General features: G+C 44.1%; 2 protein-coding genes across 2 annotated transcripts; one reads left to right on the forward strand and one right to left on the reverse strand.

Moving 5' to 3' along the window:
* Nucleotides 1-3,749: 3,749 nt before the first annotated feature.
* Nucleotides 3,750-11,824, forward strand: lim2.2 (lens intrinsic membrane protein 2.2). The gene is made up of 5 exons (XM_079506881.1): nucleotides 3,750-3,843; nucleotides 6,822-7,045; nucleotides 7,905-8,045; nucleotides 9,097-9,231; nucleotides 11,741-11,824. Exons 2-5 carry the CDS (start codon nucleotides 6,868-6,870, stop codon nucleotides 11,806-11,808), a joined length of 522 nt encoding a protein of 173 aa, XP_079363007.1. The 5' UTR covers nucleotides 3,750-3,843; nucleotides 6,822-6,867; the 3' UTR covers nucleotides 11,809-11,824.
* A 1,858-nt stretch (nucleotides 11,825-13,682) lies between these two features.
* Nucleotides 13,683-16,467, reverse strand: LOC306926286 (integrator complex subunit 4-like; the record flags this gene model as incomplete). The annotated part of the gene is made up of 1 exon (XM_079505554.1): nucleotides 13,683-16,467. The coding sequence occupies exon 1, from the start codon at nucleotides 16,461-16,463 to the stop codon at nucleotides 13,683-13,685; it is 2,781 nt and encodes a 926-aa protein (XP_079361680.1). The 5' UTR covers nucleotides 16,464-16,467.
* Between the last annotated feature and the right edge of the window lie 5,239 nt (nucleotides 16,468-21,706).

The following is a 21,706-nucleotide window of genomic DNA, read 5'->3' on the forward strand; positions in this document are numbered from 1 at the left end:
CCTAGACGTTTAGACCCTGGTGTCCGGTGGGACACCTAGACGTTTAGACCCTGGTGTCCGGTGGGACACCTAGCCGTTTAGACCCTGGTGTCCGGTGGGACACCTAGACGTTTAGACCCTGGTGTCCGGTGGGACACCTAGACTAGTGGTGGACACTGTCTTATCTGAAAGAATAGTAAATGAGCCTCTGTCTTTAATTGTACTCTACTGTAATTTCAAGTAACTCTTTGCAAGTTGCTTTGCTAGGGGTGAATTCGTTCAAAAGTGAGAGTCCAATGTACGTTAGATAGATTTTGTTTGAAACATCAGCGCAGTGTGTTTTGGTTTGGGAGAAACGGTTAAGTGTGTACTCTTGGGAAAAAAGACACCACTCAAATATGGCATGTGGTCAATAGCACACAAAGACTTGAACGTTGAAAATGACCTTCTTTTTTAAGAGCATGGTCAGTTTTATATAGCAATATCCCGAGTGTCCATTTACCTGTTGAGTCAAAAGAATTGACCCTCTGGGGTGTGTGTTATGAGTGAAGGTACCTGTGGTTCTCAACCTTAGGGCTGGGGCCCACTGGTGGGCCTTGAGGATATTGCAAGTGGGGCCCTTAAATAATTGTCAAAACACTTTTTCAATTAATGTAAAAAAAAAATGGTATTCTTTTCTTTCAAATCTTGAAATAATCACAATGAAATAGTTTTCATTGTGATATTTATAAGTAAGAACTTAAAGCATACGTTAGTTCCATTTATGCAAGCCACAACACACAATCGATTGACTGATTATTAAAACAAGCGTGCTCTGAAAATGTATTTCCAAGTTGGCCCTGATCCAGAACAGGCTGAGAACCACTGCTACTGTATATACAAACAAAGACAATGATGACATTGATGCACTTGGATGTTTGAAGAAAGACAATGCCGACATACCACGGGAAATAATCGATTTAATCGATTATTATAAACCAAATCGTATCGTGACACATAGTGAGTGCGTGAATCGGCTATTTTGTGTGTGCCACAGTTGCGCAACTAATTTTGAAATGAGTGTTTAATCAAACTAATCGACTTAGTGATTATTTAAAAAATATATATAATAGAATATTTTCACTTTCCATTTGTTGATATAATCGATAGTTGCAGCCCTAATTATTACTAAAGCCTTATAATGTGGGGACATTTCCTGACGGATAGTAGAGAGCTAAACGGTATGTCTTGTTACGTCAACTACAATTATGTTACGCACATCTCTCAACACTGATGTTATACTATGCCCACTGTATGCCGACATTGCTGCACTTTAGAGAAGGTTCTATTTTATTTATTTTAGTGTGTGTGACACCACTGATTATGTACTGAAGTGATAGAATAAAGATGACTTTGTGTGCCATGAAAACTGCTCTTGTACAGTGTGATTCTAGTCTTCTAGACCTCCTTATCTGAATTTCTAGTTAAAGGAGAATTCCATACTAAAAGGCTTTCTTACCTTTCTTTGTAGTTGTTACGTCCCCACCAAAGAGGTCCAGGTGTTATTTTGTGCAAAAGCTCCTTATTGGCTATTTCCCCTACCATAAGCCCTAAATGAATTGCATTGAATTGAATGGGAATTGAATGGGGCTATGTGGTGTTGTGCTAATTTGCTTATTTCCATCGCTCAGAATTTTTTTTTTTTTTGTATATATCCTCTCTTCATAATGTAAATAATATCCCAAGCGGTACACTTTACTACTTATTTCGATGGTAATAAGCGAATTAGCACAACACCCCATAGCCCCATTCAATTCCCATTCAATTCAATGCAATTCATTGAGGGCTTATGGTAGGGGAAATAGTCAATAAGGAGTTTTTGCACAAAAAAACACCTGGACCTCTTTGGTGGGGACGTAACGACTACAAAGAAAGGTAAAAAAGCCTTCTAGCATGGAATTCTCCTTTAACATAATATGGATTTAAGATACAGTATGGAGCATGATATCCAAATATACATGAATAAGATGCCCCAAAAATACAGTTTGTGTACTGTTCAAGTACAGTAATGTCATCCTGGATGTGTAGGCAAAAAGGTTTGGTATTTCATAGTTCTAATGGAATTATTTTTTCACTTTACTTAAAACGTATAATGGCCTCTTACAGTGACTAATAATCACAACATAATGCATTATAACAGTAATTAGAATGTATTATGCAATTGTTATAATGTTTTATTACACGGCTTGGTTGAATGCTTGATTCTGATTGGTCAATCGCCAAATTCAGCGGTCTGTTATTTCTTGATAACAGACCGCTCCGATTTATAACAGACCGATGCCTAATCAAACCCTCGGAGCACCTGCTGTGCCCTGCTTGATCTACTGCTGTTTCCAACATGACAGCCATGTAAACACACACGCAATGTCATTTACAGCTAAACATTCATGCTCACAAAAATGTTTTTGAAAACATTTGAGCGAGTAATAATAGCCGACGCAGTACCCGAAAATGGATTTCGGATACTGCTCTATTTGATCAACTCACTTCCCTTGTTTTCCGACAGTGCTGCAGCTGGGCAGACGCCGGCCAGTGGCAGCACTTATGGAATACTTTCATTACCAAGCAAGGAAATACCTCGTTTAGTTGTGTCAATGTATTCATTTATGTATTAACCCATTTTGGGCGGGAACCCCTTTTGGTGTTAGCATTATGTTATGCTTTAGCTATTGAAAAATAGCAGATCTACAAGCTCATAGCGCGCCACCGAGTGGCGCGCTACGAGCTTGTAGATCTGCTATTTTTGAAAAATCGAAGAACGACTGACATAGAAACATTTTCAGAAAACTGTCAGGATGTAGAAGACATTTTTAGAATCTGATCTCAGGTCAAGTAGCCATGTAATAAGCCTGGGGAGAGCCACAAACTGAGCTTATGCTTCCTTCAATGCATGAGGAGTGAGCAGGCCGGCATGACCTTCTAGCTGTGAGGGGTCAGCGAGCGCTACAGACTGTGCCACCGTGCCCCCATGGTGTTTCTGAGTGCTTCTAACTAATACGCATGTCTCTGTCCTCACATTTCCAAAACTGTTACTTTTCAAGATTCAAATTGGAACAATAAAAGTAGCAGATCCACAAGCTTAACCCATTTAGGCCTGACCTCAAAATAAAAAAAAATATTTTCACGATTTTTCAAAAATAGCAGACCTACAAGCTCGTAGCGCGCCACTCGGTGGCGCGCTATGAGCTTGTAGATCTGCTATTTTTCAATAGCTAAATTATAACGTAATGTTTAAAACACCAAAAGGGGTTCCCGCCCAAAATGGGTTAAAACGGGTCGCTTCGCGCCGCGTTAAGAACCGCGTTTCAAGCTTGCAGACCTGCCACTTTTGATACTTTCATGTGACGCTGTAGTACGATTAATTATCGAAAAAACACAAAAAGTAAAAAAATTGGAGAGGCTCATGCATGGCATGCCCAACGGCAACAATATAGTGTTATAAGCAGATTATAAGTCCTTAAATTAAAATGCATTCTAGACATGGAAGAAGTGAATGGTGAGGGTGATAGAGAAGAGGGGGGGGGGGGGGGGTAAGGCAGGTGATGGAGAGATGAACAGAGTGCAAAGAGTTTAGGGAAGAGAGGAAGGGGGAGAGAGCATGAGCGAGGGGTGATGGGAGGTTGTCGGCAACCAGAGAGCTAGAGAGAAGAGTAGAGTGAGAGGGATTTAGAATTATTCACATAGTTGCACTGGATCATTCCCTCTTTTGTCAGGTTGGACAATGAACAGCCAGTGGCAGCAGGCTTAAAAAGGATAGACCCCACAACCAGCAGCCAGCATCCCCGAAGGCAGACGCGGAGAAGGAGACAGCAAACCAATATAGAGGTATTCCAGAAACAAAATATAATACTCTTATTTTCTTAACTTGCTGTTGGCTTTTGGGGATTCTGTGGTAGACTTAGTTTGGCATCTCAACATACTACTTTCGGGCCATTTTGCAGATCTGTGAAGAAATGAGGAATAAGCTGCTGATCTCTCGGTGGATGTTGATATTTCTATAGCTTACAAACTGTGTGGTGCCCATATGTCAGGCTCAATGTAAATGGTGCATTTATATAGTGCCTTTTATCCAAGGCGCTTTACAGAGATTGTGCATTACATTCACCGATTCACACACACATTCATACACCGATGGCGGCGGAAACCATGCAAGGCACCAACCAGCACATCAGGATCAATTAGGGGTTCAGTGTCTTGCTCAAGGACACTAACTCTGGGGGAGCCCGGGTTCGAACTGGCGACCTTGCGGTTACCATCCGGCCGGCCACTCTACCACTGATCCACCGCCGTGTGATTGATCATTCATATTGGAAAAGGGTTTCTGCACAATGCCTAAAGTAAAAAAGAGAGAGAGAAACAGACAGAGAAGTAATATATTTTCATTGCAAAGTGGAAGAACATTTCAGCAAGAGTCTTCATTTCCATGGACTAAAACATCTCGCCCAAGGGAATATCAGGACTACAAATGTATCTCATCTTGTTTTGTTTGTGTCTCTGAGCCTGAGTTGTTGTTGCGCATACACAGCAGCGCATGGAGAGATCAGCGCTCGCCTCACGGGTGAAGGAGCACCAATGCTGACACTATTGGTGGGGTTTAGAAGATTAGCGTGCGATGCGCTGAGGGGAATTAGTTGCAAACAATGGCTTTGGAACCTGCACTACAGCCTAATCAGCACTTCCATTGGCATGTGGCCTTTTGGGTCAAGTGCATTGCTGGCCTTGGCCAATTTGTTGGTTTCAACGGTGTGAAAGTCTTGGTTTGACTGAATGGTGGTGGGACATGTGGCGTGTTCGCCAGTACAATGGTGCTGAAGTATAGGCTAACATGAGGGTAACATGAGCTACCAGGCTTAGATGTTTAGTTGGGGAGCTAGGGACCATAGTTGGCCGGCAAAAAGACACACCAGTACTATTGTGTCGTTTTCTTAAAGTTTTCTCCTTTTATTTTTCCAATAAAAATATGTCAGACCTTCAATTCTAGGCTCAAAACTGAACTTGACACCAAGACTGAGCTAACCAAAATGAGACATGAGGGGAACATATAGTGGGTGAGAAGTTGAGAATAGTCCACTATTGACACAAAGGGTAATAGACAACATATAACATTAAACATAATAATCACTACAACATACCGTAACTCATATTAACAAAAGAAAACAATGAAACTGAAATATCAAAACCAAAAGAGATCATGTTTTACCAACTTTGTGTGGCTGTTGATGTGGTCATCACAGGGAGACGGGTGAGAGGTCTTGGTCGGGGAATGTACTGTACTTTGTCGACAACAACACCGCCACCCAACATTCAGTGACGATGTTTAAAGATTTGGCAACAATCTGTAAACATCCGGTGAAAATAGAAGATCTACGATCGGTTTGATTGGCCATTTTCACTATTTTGACGTGGGCCAAAGTATGTAGGGTTTAAGTTGTTACATGAATGCTACACACGGTTCAACTTAAAATGACTTAGATCTTTAGGACAGGAGACCTCATCATCTCCCCACCTCCATCCACCGCCTGATGGAGTTGCACCCCTTTCTTGGGCCCTTGGCATTCGACTTAACCCATTCAGGCCTGACGTCGAAATTTAAAAAAAAGAAGTTTTCTAAATCATGACAATTTTCGGAAAGATTTGAGGCACATTTTAACGATTTTTCAAAAATAGCAGATCTACAAGCTCATAGCGCGCCACTCGGTGGCGCGCTATGAGCTTATAGATCTGCTATTTTTCAATAGCTAAATTATATATAACATAATGTTTAAAACGCTAACGCTAACGTGACATGGATGCGTTCCAGGTATCAATGGATTAATAGAGCGGTGCCCGTTGGAGCCTCTACAGCGGTGCCCGTTGGGCACTGGCCTACTTGGAACGATGCAAGTTGGAAATGCATGCCCCATCCAGATATTATGTCTGTGTCCCTTTTATGCCCATATATGGAGGAGTTTGTCAGGCATGCCCAAATATGGAACGCATGTGTCAAATTTGAAGTCGGTCCCCACCGACTTCAAATTTGACACACGCGTTCCGTAACGGTTCTCGAGTTACGTGGATTACAGACGTACGTACGTACGTACGCACAGAGACTTGGTGCATTTAGTTAGAAGATATGACTGCATACCCTGTGGTTGGATTAGAGCTGTGGTTTTCAACCAGTGGTCCGGGGACCACCAGTGAGCCTTGAGGGGGTTCCAAGTGGTCCAGGCGGAAATCCTTTTGCGTAACATTAATGCCCTGTAGTTCAGGGGTTGCCAAACGGTGGTGTGAGCAAACTGCCTTTAGAGTGACAATGTAATGTGCTGGTGTTGTAATTACAGCCGTTATCCACACATATTCATTTCTCTGAACTTTGACCTTTCACCAAACAAAATACCTCACACAGTTCACTTTTTCTTTTCAAACCATGTGACATTCCCAGTGACCAGGTGGACCAATCACATGAAAGCACCATTTTACTGTGCCAAATTTGAGAAATCTCACCAAACAGGCCTAGTTCATCATACTACAGTCACACTCAAACGTAGCTGATCTACAAGCTTGTCGTTGTGAGCTTTTAGATGGGCTAGTTTTAGAAAAGTTTCATAAAATGGTTAAGAGTGTCTGTGTGTTGTATAGATAACCAATTTAAAAAAACATTAACAAGAGCTTTGAGACGAAATAATAACTAATTAATTGTATCAATTGGAACACAGCCGCTTTTTTTTCTCCATTTCCTGGAAAGTAACAGTTTTGGACATACAAGGTTTCCACCTCTCTCTCTCTCTCTCTCTCTCTCTCTCTCTCTCTCTCTCTGGTTTTAGCGTTCAGTAGTTCCAGCAGCTAGCCTAGCATCGGAGCCTCTCCTCGATGCTGTACACCCTAGCAGGAGGGGGCACGCTGTGTGGCACGGCCGCACTCGTGCTCCTCATCGTCTCCACGGCAACCGACTTCTGGATGCAGTACCGCTACTCGGGCAGCTCGGCCAATCAGGGACTCTGGAGGTTCTGCATCAACCACAAGTGCCACGCCCACACCATCACTGTCGGTGAGCCAGGGGAAACCTATTGGTGGGGCTGGAGAGGGCGGTGTTGATTTCGTCGACTAAAACCATGACGAAAACTGTCCGCCGACTACCTTTTTCCACTGACAAAAACGAAATAAGAACTAAACAAAAACTAAGCTATGATGAGTCTAACTCTGACTCTAATTTACAATTTAGTCAGCGAATAAGAACTATACTAAAATGTTAGGGATGGACTAGTGTAGAAGAGATTCAGTTGCATTTGGGTGTGCTCTGAAAATATTATTGGCTATTTTCAGCAGGCAACCAAGTGTAAAATCAGGCATTACGACACCATCGACGCCCGCCAAAATATTATTTTGTTGACAAAATCAACTGTAGCTTCCGACTAAAATCGCATGACATGTAGTCGACTAAAACTAGACCAAAAACAAAAACTTTCCAGATGTCTTTTCACATTTATTCAAAAGGACTATGACTAAAACTATACTAGTGTATGTCAAAATTTGCCGTCAAAATCAACACTGCCACTTTCAACCGCCAGTGATACTAAAGCGTGTAACCCATAGAGTAATACAAGGATAGAGACCGAACCGGAGCGTTAGCCCCGCCCCCCCGCTATTCATTTCAATAGAAGTTTCTCAGTGGTGTTTTGAAGCACCCGACTCAATGAAGTACAATTATAACTCAATGGCTCGAGCGAGCGGAAGTATTAGCCTAGCCTAGCCCGGACCTCAAATTTGAGGTCCCAGGGCTTACGCACACGTCCGTCTACCTCCATGAAAGTGCTGCAATTCCACATTTCGCCAGTAGGTAGTGGTAGCTTCAACGTTGGATAGCCTTACTGGGGGCTTGGTGTAACCTGTGTGCTTTTTCCCCGCAGCATTCTGGGACGCCACGCGGGCCTTCATGCTGCTGTCGGTGCTGAGCTGCTTTGCCGGGGTGGTGCTGGGACTGAGCGCCTTCGCTAACGGCACCAAGAGCAGGAGGGTTCGAACAGGAGGCATCGCCCTGGTCCTCTCTGGTAATGCATGCTGCAGGGGGCCATTGGTTGGTGGTGGGGGATCTGTAATTCACTGGTTCTCAAAGTGGGGTCCGCGTAGACCTCTCCAGGTGGTGGGGGATCTGTAATTCACTGGTTCTCAAAGTGGGGTCCGCGTAGACCTCTCCAGCGGTCCTTGAGAAAGTTCCAGGTTGCCCCCAGTTAACCCATTCAGGCCTGACGTCGAAATAAAATAAAAAAAGTTTTCTAAATCATGACAATTTTCGGAAAGATTTGAGGCACATTTTAACGATTTTTCAAAAATAGCAGACCTACAAGTTCATAGCGCGCCACTCGGTGGCGCGCTATGAGCTTGTAGATCTGCTATTTTTCAATAGCTAAATTATAACAATGTTTAAAACACCAAAAGGGGTTCCCGCCCCAAAATGGGTTAATGGTTAATGTGGTTAAACGCTAACGTGACATGGATGTGTTCCAGGTCTCAATGGATTAACCCATTTAGGCCTGACGTCGAAGTTTTCTGAAAAACCTTATGTTTCTGTATCAGTGGTGCTCAACATTTCATGTCAAGGATCCCAAAAATTATATGTAGTATGCCTCCGCCCCCCTATCTGAAAATATGTTGTTCCAGGGACCTCCCCAGAAGCAAAGATTTGAGTTAAAATGTTCACTCTGTAACAATATATATGCAAAGATTTGAGGCACATTTTCACGTTTTTTCAAAAATAGCAGACCTACAAGTTCATGAGCTTGTAGATCTGCTATTTTTCAATAGCTAAAGTATAATATAAATTAAATTAACACCCTACTTGATCATATTACAGCGTCACACAAAAGTATCAAAAGTAGCAGATCTACAAGCTCGAAACGTGGCGCGAAGCGACTCGTTTCAAGCTTGTAGATCTGATTTAATATATTTTTAATTTGAGTCCTGAAAAGTAACAGTTTAGGACAAATGAGATTTCCACTGGACAAAGACAATAGTCCTCACTATTAATAGGCACAATGACTAAATTGAGGTGAAAAGAAAATCCTCAAAAGATAATGAAATATTTTGTTCTCGGTTGCTCAGGCTTCCTGGCCCTGCTGGCTCTGGCCATCTACACCGGAGTGACCGTCACTTTCTTCGGCAAGCGTTTCCTCGACTGGCGCTTCTCCTGGTCTTATATCATTGGCTGGGTGGCCATCATCTTGGCTTTCGCTGCAGGTAAAGGTCTAATATCATTGGCTGGGTGGCCATCATCTTGGCTTTCGCTGCAGGTAAAGGTCTAATATCATTGGCTGGGTGGCCATCATCTTGGCTTTCGCTGCAGGTAAAGGTCTAATATCATTGGCTGCAGGCCATCATCTTGGCTTTCGCTGCAGGTAAAGGTCTTATATCATTGGCTGGGTGGCCATCATCTTGGCTTTCACTGCAGGTAAAGGTCTTATATCATTGGCTGGGTGGCCATCATCTTGGCTTTCGCTGCAGGTAAAGGTCTAATATCATTGGCTGGGTGGCCATCATCTTGGCTTTCACTGCAGGTAAAGGTCTTATATCATTGGCTGGGTGGCCATCATCTTGGCTTTCACTGCAGGTAAAGGTCTTATATCATTGGCTGGGTGGCCATCATCTTGGCTTTCACTGCAGGTAAAGGCCTAATATCATTGGCTGGGTGGCCATCATCTTGGCTTTCACTGATGACACAGATTTAACACAATGTCATGTGTCTTTATCAGGGGGTCTGGGCCACCGTCCTAGGGCACCGTTTCCCAAACAGTGGGTCGGGACCCATCTTTGTGTCACGGATCAATTTGGATTTTTTTATTATAGATATTCTTTGGGGCTTTTTTTTGCCTTTATTTGACAGATGATAGTAGGTAGACAGGAAAGGGGAGAGAGATGGGGGGAGGACACACAGCAAAGTTCGTCGGGATCGGACTCGAACCCACGACACGCTGAAAGGCTGGCTTACCAGACAAGGTGCCTGGACAGGCCAGGGATCAATTTGTATGGGTCAAAATATGATTATTTTTTTAAACAAACAAACAAACAAATCTATTTTACATAAATGACATAAATAAAAATTATAATTATTAAGAAGTAGTGAACATAGCCGATGTACAAGCTCGCAAAGCTTGTAGAGCTGCTATTTTCATTCGTTTGGGTCTCGGGGAAAACGTCTAATCACTCTTTTGCGTCTCTTTTGTCCTGAAAGGTTTGGGCACCAGTGCCCCACCTAGGGGTCTTCAGATGTACTGTAGGGAACCACCGCCTTAGGGGTCCTCTGCTATAGGCCTATTATAGGGGGGGGGGGGGGGGGGGGGTTGCAACTTTTTTGTATTATCCACTTAAACCCTTTATTAATCCCATTTCTCCATTTAGGACACATTATTATAGGCGAACAGACCCACAAAAACCCGTATTTTTCTCAAGGGTCACTCGATTCATAGGATTATATCCTGTGTTAAAAAAAAGAAGAAAAAAAAAAGGCTTTTCTCTAGTCAACAAAATAACTTTGGTTCTAGAACTGGTTCCGTTCAGATTCTTGGAACGGTGGTGCTTTCACAGAACCGGCCACAAACCGGGCTTGCATTTCCATCAGTTTTAAGCAGAACAATTGTGGTTAGAGAGCACACTGCTGGGGAGCAGGATTTCCCCAGTTGCCTTTTTGGGCTTGCCTTTGCCATTGTTTATAAATTATATCACATCTGCATCTTCTAACCTGTAGAACAGTGAATAGAATAGTGGTTCCCAGTTCAGGGCAAGAAGAAGCAAGTCTTTTTTTGGTTCCAGTTACGACCGTTCAACCCTGGTGTAAAAGGAGCCAATGTGTATAGTAGTAGGGTCTCGCATTGCAAATGTGTGGCTGTATAAATTCAGGACTCTTGAACTTTCACATTCAATGGCGCCACCCAGTGGAACAGCCTGGACACTGCAACCAAACTGACTTTAAACCGTTTAAATAATAAACAGTCAACACAATCATGGCTGATGTAGGTTGTATTGTATTGAATTTTAGTATTGACGTGATATTATGTGATTTATTTTGTTATGAAAAGTGTTTATTTAATATAGTTGTTATATTTGTTTGTATGTGAGGACTACAATGGAAGACCAGTACTTTATTGTGTTTTAAGCATACTACATTATTGAAGAATAAAGTTGCAACCTACTTATATTACAGCACACTTGCAGTATAGTAACACCTTTTTAAGTGAAACCTTTCACCATTCACCATTGTTACACGCCAGCCTAGGGCAAACCCCAGATGCAACCAAAAATTGGTGCCGTGCCATTATCTTGACACCACATTGGTCCGACTTGCTCATTACCAACCCTATCCCTAACTCTATCCCTAACCGCACACAAAGCCACGTAGTCGGAGTAATGGGATGTCGGAGTTATGGGCAGTCCCCCAAAAGGTGGGACTCCCCTCTTTCCAGCTCCCAAGAACCACCAGCAACAATGATTTGCAGGCCTTTGTATGGGTTTCATTAAAAAGACAGTGACTTCAATAGCCGAATAGAAGACGACCCCATTTTCCAAGACTCATTTGTGGAAAAAGAACATTGAATGTCAAATAGTCTATAGTCCCCGATTATAATACGACCCCGTTCTTTAGGATATTTCCATTGGGAAAAAGACGTAGTCTTGATATTCAGCACAATAGGGTATAGCTAAACATGAACTTAAACTTACCTATCAAAACAAACCATTTCCTTCTCTGTTTCAGGCGTATTTCAACTGTGTGCCTACCAGAAGAACATTGCAGAGCCTCCTCCAAACATGCCCGACAGCTGAAATACGCATTGATTTGTATAATCAGTGTTTCTCAACTGGCGGGTCATGGCCCAAGAAGTGGGTCGCAAGACATTTTCACATGGGTCACAGATGAATGAATGTGTTGCTATGGGTTCATGACCTGATGAATGAGGACTAGCAGTAAGAAACAGTTGAGACCCACTGATTAATGCAATACCACATAATTGCATACATGTTGGCCTACTGCTGTCGCTTTGGGCTTTGCCTAGATTAGAATAAAAAGGAATATTTAACTCCACTGTGTCGTTTATTTAAAGTGAATTCCCAGTGTGTGGTTTTATTAATATAAACATATTCAATAAAGACCCTGTCAGTCTCACACTAGTGGAACCCAACATAATAGAATCCAATAGAAGGTTGTGTGGTGGTGATGGAAGGCATTTGTGTTCTGCAGGTGTTTTAAATTGTTCGCCTATAGACCGTTTCTGTGTCTGTGAATCCATTTGCATGTGAACCCCAGGAAACGGACACCTTTCAGCCATCCATGAATTAAAACATGTGACTGTGCAAACCGATCTCATGGCAGTATAATCGAGAGAGTGCCCTAAGGCTATATTGGGGGCCTCATCTTTTCAACATGTACACACTCCACTTGCTCACATCAGGGAAAACAATGTTACCATAATTATGCAGACGACACATTACATAACCATAAAGGTGACTAATGAATGGTCCAATAGAACGGTATGCACGTGACATCATCATCATACCAGGAAGTTATGCAGGAACACCTAAGTGGCAAAAAAATACTTTCTGGACAACCCATACATCCAAACAGAAAGGTCCTATCTGATTGCATTAAACAACGTTAAACTGACTTTGTCACTAGTCACTTTGCCACTCGATTTGCCATTCACTTTATGCATGCGCATACCCTCTATACACACACATACAAAACCCTATACAAAAACATTGAACAAATCAAAGACAGCATGTGGATTAAATATAAAACTAGAGTCATTATTTTTGGAGCCAAGACAAATACAATGTAATGTTGGTGCCCAACTTCTAGTACCATGTACCATGCTCTCAGTCTCAGATGTTTTAGCGGTCAAGAAATAGTATTTTAATATTTTCCCAACGCAACCTTAAGGAGAGCTGGACATGCAGATGTCAATTGACTAGCTGTGGCCAAGACGCGATTTAATAGCTTGTTTAAAGCCATTGCTTCGATTGTCTTGACCGTTAAAATGTAAATACATCTGAGAGCAGGGGAGACGACCTTTACTTTTTAAGTGTGAAAAAAGGTAAGAATCAACAATATAATATAGCAAACTGCTCACAAGTTTATGGCTGGGGTGGTGCATGTCCTTGATGATACTCCTCTACAGTGCCTCTTTTAAAGGATGACTTCACCCATTTTCAACATAATCTTCACGTAATTGGTCCCCACTAATGCTTATGATAATATTGAACCATTTTTGTCTACTTTGTCTGTGTCTCAGAGGAGGGCCGTGGACAGTTCAGAAACCTGCCTACCAGTGACATCTTCATTGGCATCAAGATTTCACATTTTTTATTTTACACAAATACAATGGCTTATAGCATGCCAACTTTCCAGGAATAGAAAGCTTAAAGTTTCTATTAGCTTGGAATTCCCATCGATGATGTCACTGGTTGGCGGGTTTCTGAACTGTCCACAGCCCTCCGCTGAGACGCAGACAGAGTAGACAAAAATGGTGCCGTCTTCTAATGAGCATTAGTGAAGACCGTTTATATGAAGGATAGTTGAATATGGCTGAAGTTGTCCTTCAATTTCACAGGCGACTGCTTTGCCTTTATTGCATGTTATTCTGTGTAGCGTGTGCTCTGTCTGACACGACCTGTTCACTTCCAGCGAGTGTTTGGCAGGTTTAATTGGGCCACATCCAAACTTTGACAGGCTTGCTGAGGGCGATGACACCCTCTATGGCGCCCTCCGGTGCTGGGAGCCTCTCGGTGCTGTAGGCCAGGAGGAGGCACAGCTCAATCTGACACGGTTCGGCCCATGACGGCATGGACAGGTGGACCTTTGACATAAGTCTGTGTCGGTTCGGTCCGGTCTTACTGAAGTCCCCGGGCGTAGGTTGGATCACGTGAGACTGACCGTCTGGATACAGCACCTGGACTTTAACGGTATTCAGGGGGTCCTGGACGTGTTCCAGCGTGGCATCAATGTCCAGCGCCACCACCAGGCCCGCGACGAACCTCACAGGTTTGTCCGACTTCCCCATCGGCTTGACGGCGATGGCCGCCACCGTCCCTCGCTGGATGTGCGGTGGCAGCTGTGGATGCAGCAGCCCACTGTGACTCAGTGTGCTCTGTACAACGTTAACCTGCTCCACCGGCCCTCGGGAAGATAGTCGGGGCGTCAGGTCCAACAGCTTTCCAACGAAACTCTCCTGCAAGTCGGGCAGCTCTGTGGAAAACGACCTTTGAAAAGAGTCCACCTCCTGAACAAACCTCTCGCAGCTTTTGACGAGAGAGTCCATCCCTTGTCCGGTGCGTGCATCAAGCATCAGCTGCAATGCCCTTGCCTGGAGACGAACGTGATGTATTGTGGCCATCTGTGTCCTGTCCAACCCGCTGTACAAAAACTCCAGTTTATATGTCTCCTCCATGATCTGTCCTATTAATGCGGTTACCGTAGACACGTACTGTTGGAGGATGAGAAGGACAGGCGTGTTCCACAGCCTCTCTTGCAGGCCCTTCATGAGCAGTAGCTGACAGCCGAGGTATGTGGCTGTGAAGTCGGCGGCTCCGGCCAGCTCTGGCTGTAGCTCGCCAAGCCTGTGGAGGTCTCGGATGGTGAAGGTCAGCGGGTCCTGTGCTCCCGGCGCCGTCAGGTTCTGGATGGTGCTGAATCGATTCAGGCTCTGCTGGAGGAACAGCTGGCTGGACTCCACGGCACCTGACCCTCCGCTGGAGTCTGCCGACTCCAAACCATATACCTGCTTCCTGCCTGGTAAGCTTAACGGGGGTACCAAGTGAGACCGGCTGTCTCTGAGGTAGACGTAGTGCTTGAATGTGTGTTTGGAGAACAGGGCCGGCATGGTGGGACAGGACTTGGCTGCGTTGAACACTAGCACCAGCACACCAATGTAGGCTGGGTCATCCATGTTGGGCTCGGGCGTATCTAAGTAGGGGTGCGTTTCGAGCAGCTCCGGGACCAGGGGCAGAACCAGGGTCGGGTGGCGCTCTCCCACCGACTTCAAACACTTCCAGACGGCGTCGTGGTCGTCAGGATACTTCTTGAGGTTTTTGAGTAGCTCCCGTAGGAGTAGCTGGATGCACTCTTTGGTGTAGACGTTGGTGTGACACAGCAACTCGTGCAGGGCCTCCCGGATGTCGTGCGACGAGTCAGGCAAAACGGCCAGGACCGTGTCCAGCTGGTCCTCTCTGAGCGTCACATGAGTGGAGAGCTCTCTCAGCACGTGGATGGACTGGAGTCTCACTTCCTCAATCTCGTCATTGAACATGTCCACCAGGAAGTCCAGGCACTTCTCGGCAAAGCTGGGACATGAGCGTGCCAGAAGGCACAATGACTCCACTGTCGCGATACGCACCTCATACATCTCGTCCTCCAGGCCATGGACGAAGGCCCCGCAGGCCCCTGAGTCAATCAGGTAAACAGTGTTTTTGTCCATCTTCTCGGTTCTTGGTTCTTTTCTTGCTCGCCACCTCCTGCCCGAGGAGAACTCCCCGGTGGTATACAGGTCCCTGACTACCTCGTGGTCTGTACGTTTCTTGCGGAGATCTGTCATCAGGTTCTTGTCCAGGGTCTGCTCCAGAAAATGAGGACTGACCTGCAGCATGGAGCCCAGCGTTTTGGCCGCCTGCACCCTGACCATCCAGGACGCGTCGCTGATCATGTGGCTGATCTTCCCAAATGAGTCGTCTACCAGACGGATCCCCTCACTGGATGATGAGAAGGGTACGCTGTGTTCTGGGTAGAGTTGGCTGAGCACCCCGACCATCTGCACTGCTGCGGAACGCACCTGTTCATAGTCATCAGACAGGGACCTGCAGGCCGGCTCATAGATGATCTGGCTAATCTTCATTCCTCTCTCCTTCAGCTGAAGCATGGCTTTGATGGCCGATGTGCGCACTCTGGGGTCCTGGTCCTCAAAGCATTTGCTGATGATGCTCACTATGCCCCCAGACGTGCCCAGTCCTTTGTTTCCTTTGGCTAGAGGAGGTTTGTCCACAGTGCCCAGACACCCCAAGAGCTCCAAGCCCTTCTTTCTCACGCCAAAATACGTATCCGACAGATGCTTGCAGGCCACCTCTACGAGCCTCTGCCTAATGGCAGGGCTGTCGGGGAGCTGTGAACCTATGGTCAACAGAGTGCTCAGCAGCTGAGCCAGAACCTGGTGGGACTTCTCGTTGTTGAGGGTGTTGATGACGGTGTCGACGACGCAGTCGGGGCTGAAGCCCTGGGTCCTGGACAGCAGGCCCAGGAGGGAGGCAATCTTCAGCCTCACGGATGTGTCCGTCTCCTTGTGGTGATGCTCCGCCAGGACCCGAATGACGCCCGCGATGCTCCCTGCCCTCACGTCCCTGCGACTGAACGCAAGCAGGGCCTGGACGGTGTCGTATGGGTTTGTGGATTTGCACAGATCGGTGCGGAGTGCTGCTTCCTCCGTGGAGCTCATTATTACAGGTTTGCAGTCGTCTCGGTCACCGCCCGTGCCTCAGCAAAAGGGACGCGGAAACGTCTTGCTGCCGTCTGCGACTTTCTGGAACTCTGTGCGACAGCTTTTTAGTCATAATCAGTGGATCATCAAATATGATGTCAGTATTGCCTAAATATGGGGTTCCACTTGGCTCCTTTGTGTCTGGATCACTTTTATGCAATTATATTAATAAGGTTTGGAGGCCAGTCTGTGATGTCAATACTGTGATGTCGGCATCTATGATGTCAGTGTTGCGTGTGGCCATGACATCATCACTCACTCACTCATCAGACTGGGCAAAAAGGGACTTGAACTGACAGATATCTCCATATATGGGCATAAAGGGACAGGTAGACATATCTCCTTATATGGGAACAAGGCACAGACGGGTACTCAGACAAAGCTGCCAATGACACAATAGGCGTAGGTGTGAGGGCCGCGTAGCAGAAGATTAGCTGCTCACAGACACACGGATGGACACCCACGTAGACGGACGGACAGGGTCGAAAACAAAGTAGCTGGCTTTTGGCCATCTGGCCTGGTGGAGACAATAAATTGCTCTGAATAGTGTCGGGGAGGGGTAAAACATGTACAAAATAAAACAAATGAAAATCAGCAGCGGCGGCGGTTTTAAAGAGCACGCTTGAAGCCTGCTCAGGGAGTGTCTATACACTTCATGGTGTCTACTTTCTAGGGCGGTGGTTTTCAAACCTTTTTTTCATTATTTATTCTACATTTACGGACCACCATTTGATGACATTTAGCCTCTGACCCAAAACTTGTTGACTAAGGCCGGGGAACAGAGCCAGACTACGCCAATTGCGACCAGGGGCCTATTTCACGAAACTTGGAATAACTAATCCAGGATTTAAGCCAAAACCAGGCTTGTTAAATCCTGTTCTGTACAGCCTGGTTTATTCCGTTCCACTAAAGCCAAGCAAGGCTTAGAATGGGCGGATTTAGCGAGCCAGGATCATAAAGACTGGCTGAATAGACAGCCTGGCTTTTTGTCTCTAGACCCATTTGGTGGAACACAGATTTACTGATCCTTCTTCTTCATGGGGTATTATGGCAGTTTGCATCCTTAATAGTTGCATTACTGCCCCCTTCTGTATATCTCAGTATCTTTACTAATCTATTCAAGACTTACTGATACAAGGACTTAAGCTTCTAAAATAAATACTGCTGCTGTAATTAAAGAGAGAACATACTCTCAATAGTGGATAGACTGAATGATTAACTACCCCACAAATATAGTTTACATTTTACCACTACTATTAACTTAAAACAGAATTCTTAATATTGTAAGCATAATGATATTGTCGCATTGTGATATTTGGCCATAAATCCCTCCTCTGAGGGAGCTACCTTTGGGGAAGGGGGTTGTTGTCCAGACAGGTGAACTGTGGGTTCAATAGTGGGTGAAACGTTACAATGGTAATATGTTGTAAAACAATGCGTAATGGTAATATTTAGTGGTTTTCACTTTTACAAAAATAAAATAAAAAAATATAATTGAATAATTCTTCTTAACCACTTGAACGACAGCAAACCTATTCTGGGGAACATTCACCAAAAGTAGCTGATCTACAAGCTCACAAACTGTCATGATGTTGTGCAGCCTATATATTTTGGTTCTTTGATTTTATATAGTGCTTAAATTAGTCCTTTAATGCAGACCGATAAAAATAAGGCAACATAAACCCATAAGAATTGAATAAGTGTGGAAAACATCATTGGTTTGTTATCAGTTTGACTGAATGAACAGTAAAGACATCAGGATTAGGTTAAACCTGGCTGTTAGCCTGGTCCGGAGCAGGTTAAATCCAAAGCATTAGTTTCCATGGAAACTAATGTGGCATTGCTTTCATGAAACCGAATCAAGCCTCAACATATCCAGGTTAACTGGCCAAGTTAATCTGGCAAGATTAACCAGCTTTCATGAAACCGGTTAATCACAGATCCAGGCTATAATAAACCAGGATATCTGTTAAATCCAGGTTTAATCGCTAATCCAAGTTTCGTGAAATAGGCCCCTGGTCACTTAGGCCCGGACACAGAGCCACCAGACTACAAAGGACAAAAACAGCAGAGGCAGCCCCTCCTCCTAATAAAACAAAAGGACAATATTAATAAATAATCATTACAGTTTAAACAAAAATACAATAGGCAGCCCTTTACCTCAGATTTAAGAATGCCACACTAGGCAATGAGAAGCCATGCTGTCATCAGCGCTCTGGTCCAATGAAGCACACCACCAAACCAACAGGAGATGAACAGCACCACATGCGATCTAGTTCGCATACGAGGCTATGGCGTGGAGATGCCACGCAGTCAGTACTCCCTGGTCCATGGGGCAGCAAGCCACTAACGATCAGGAGCTAACATACCAGCAGCTCTGCATGCAAATCCGCATACAAAGCAGTATAGGCCAACAGGTGGGGGGAATAACACAGCCTACCCCAGGGTGGGATTCCAGATGCCTGCAAGATAAGGAACACTCAGATTTTGCTCATAACTTCACATTTAGGAAAAACACATGAGAGTGAGACCATAATACTGCATACCATCAATGACACCCTTACACCAACACACCACCAGGAACACACAAAGCCAGCCAGCTACTCTGATGGCTGGGTGTGGCTCCCTTTTATTCAATCAGCAGCCAGGTGTCTCAGCTGTCCTGAATATGGGTGATTGGGGCGTCACATGACTAGGAAATCTCAACCCACATAGAATATTTTGTTGTCATTGAATAAAATGTTGTCCATTGTCCACAATTCCATGCTGTATTGATGTGGTACCATCCAGATAACAGTCAGGGGGGGCCTTAAGGATCGGGAGGCCCCGTTCATGACGTCATAATTTAATTTTAATAATAAAATTATAATAAAAAAAACGTTTTTGTTTTTGGTGTGTCAGTGTGTATTATCGGACTTCAAAGCATGAACACCATACAGCACAGCCAAGTAGAAAAATACACAAAATCGGCTTGATAAAACAATCATTTTACTTTATATACAATGATGCAATCGCAACTCTCAGCGCTGCTAGTGCAGTGAGTGCAAACACTGGGAAGTGGGAACAATTACAACCAAACAACACAGGTCAATGTGACATGACAGGTCAAGTACCTGTAGTTATTATTAGCTGCTGCCAACTAGTGGTAAGTGGACGTACAGGATGAGGCCAAATAATTGACAAGGCTGATTGGAAGGCTGCGATGCAATGCAATATCACTACTATTACTACTACTACTATTTTTTTTTTTACAAAAACAAAATATATATATATTTTTGCTTTTGGGAGGCCCCTGGAGGCTCGAGGCCTGTTTCAATTGAAACGATTGAAACATATATAAGGCCGCCACTGATAGCAGGGAAATGTTGATCAAAATAACAATTCTTCTACATTCAGACTTCAATTCAATAATTTAACTCCTGAGAGTGTAGAATGAAACCATTTATATTAGTTTGAAGAGTCAGCTCAGTGGCCTTGTGGTTAGAGTGTCAGCCCTGAGACTGGGAGGTCGGGGGTTCCGACAGGGTCATACCAAAGACTCTAAAAATGGGACCCAGTGCCTCCCCTAAATAATGGACCTGACACTCAGCATCAAGGGTTGGATTGGGGGTAAGTCCCTGCGACATACTAGCAACATGTCCAGGGCGTGTACTTGTAGGCTTGTAGGCTCCTGCCCTATGGGCCTCATGTCTCGGCAAGGCTACTTATTATTGAAGAGTCAGAAACTCTGAAACTCAATGTTGTACCCCAACGCACGACTCAACTCAGGAAGACATGTAATAAAAGTAGGACTATATAAATTAATGTAAATGAGGATGACACATGACACAACTAGACTTAACTTACACGCACACACACACACACACACACACACACACACACACACACAAATACACTCTGAAGATCCTGATGTTATGGTTCTCTGTTTAGCCTTCCAAAAACAAATCCCTTGTCCTATCTATCAGAAGCGTGGTACACAAAACCGCACATGGTTTGTGGACATAGACAATAAGCTAGGCCTTGCTTTGTCTAGTTGCGCTACACGCATTTACAGGATGTGACACTGCAAGTGCCTTTGCTGGCCGTGGAAAACTGAATGCACTGAGGTTATTGAAGAAAACCCCTGATTCTCAGGAGATAATCAAACAACTTGGCCAGACTTGGGATGTGTCAACAGAACTGTGTCAAAAGAAAAACATGAACAAGATCTGCTACCAGCTTTTCTGTGCCAGGAGAGGGTAGGCTGATTCCAGTCAACTCCCACCATGTAGAGCAGGGGTGCCCAACAGGTCTACCAGTAGATCACTAAGGTTGTGTGAATGGAGTTTCTAGGTGAAAGTGATTTTTTTTGATGTGCCAAAATCTGCCATTGAGCCCCATCATAGATTTCTCAAATTTGAAAGCACTATATTTCTAAACCTATGACACATTTCAAAGATTCCTTTTCAGGCAAAGATGTCCACCGTAAGATGAACCTAAATAGGTTTGAATGGGGTTTCTAGGTGTAAGTATGTAGGACTAGTAGCATGCCAAAGTTTGTGCTATTGCCATTGGGAATGCATTGGGCGTTTAACTTAAAAACTCAGAAACTACAAAACATTTCAAAGTAAAAAGTTCCAGCATGTGTCTCCACAGAAAGCTGAATTATAAAAAGTGTGAATGGAGTTTCTAGGTGAAGTGCTTTTTTGACGTGCCAATATCTGCCATTGAGCCCCATTCTGAATTTCTCAAATTTGAAAGCACTATATTTCTAAAACGATGAAACATTTCAAAGATTCCTTTTCAGGCAAACATGTCCACCGTAAGATGAACCTAAATAGGTTTGAATGGGGTTTCTAGGTGTAAGTATGTAGGACTAGTAGCATGCCAAAGTTTGTGCTATTGCCATTGGGAATGCATTGGGCGTTTAACTTAAATAACTCAGAAACTACAAAACATTTCAAAGTAAAAAGTTCCAGCATGTGTCTCCACAGAAAGCTGAATTATAAAACGTGTGAATGGAGTTTCTAGGTGAAAGTGATTTTGACGTGCCACTATCTGCCATTATACATTTCTCAAATTTAAAGCACTATATTTCTAAAACTATGAAACATTTCAAAGATTCCTTTTCAGGCAAACATGTCCACCGTAAGATGAACCTAAATAGGTTTGAATGGGGATTCTAGGTGTAAGTATGTAGGACTAATAGCATGCCAAAGTTA

This window comes from Electrona antarctica, assembly GCF_951216825.1.
Source record: "Electrona antarctica genome assembly, chromosome: 7".
Taxonomy (NCBI): Eukaryota; Metazoa; Chordata; class Actinopteri; order Myctophiformes; family Myctophidae; genus Electrona; species Electrona antarctica.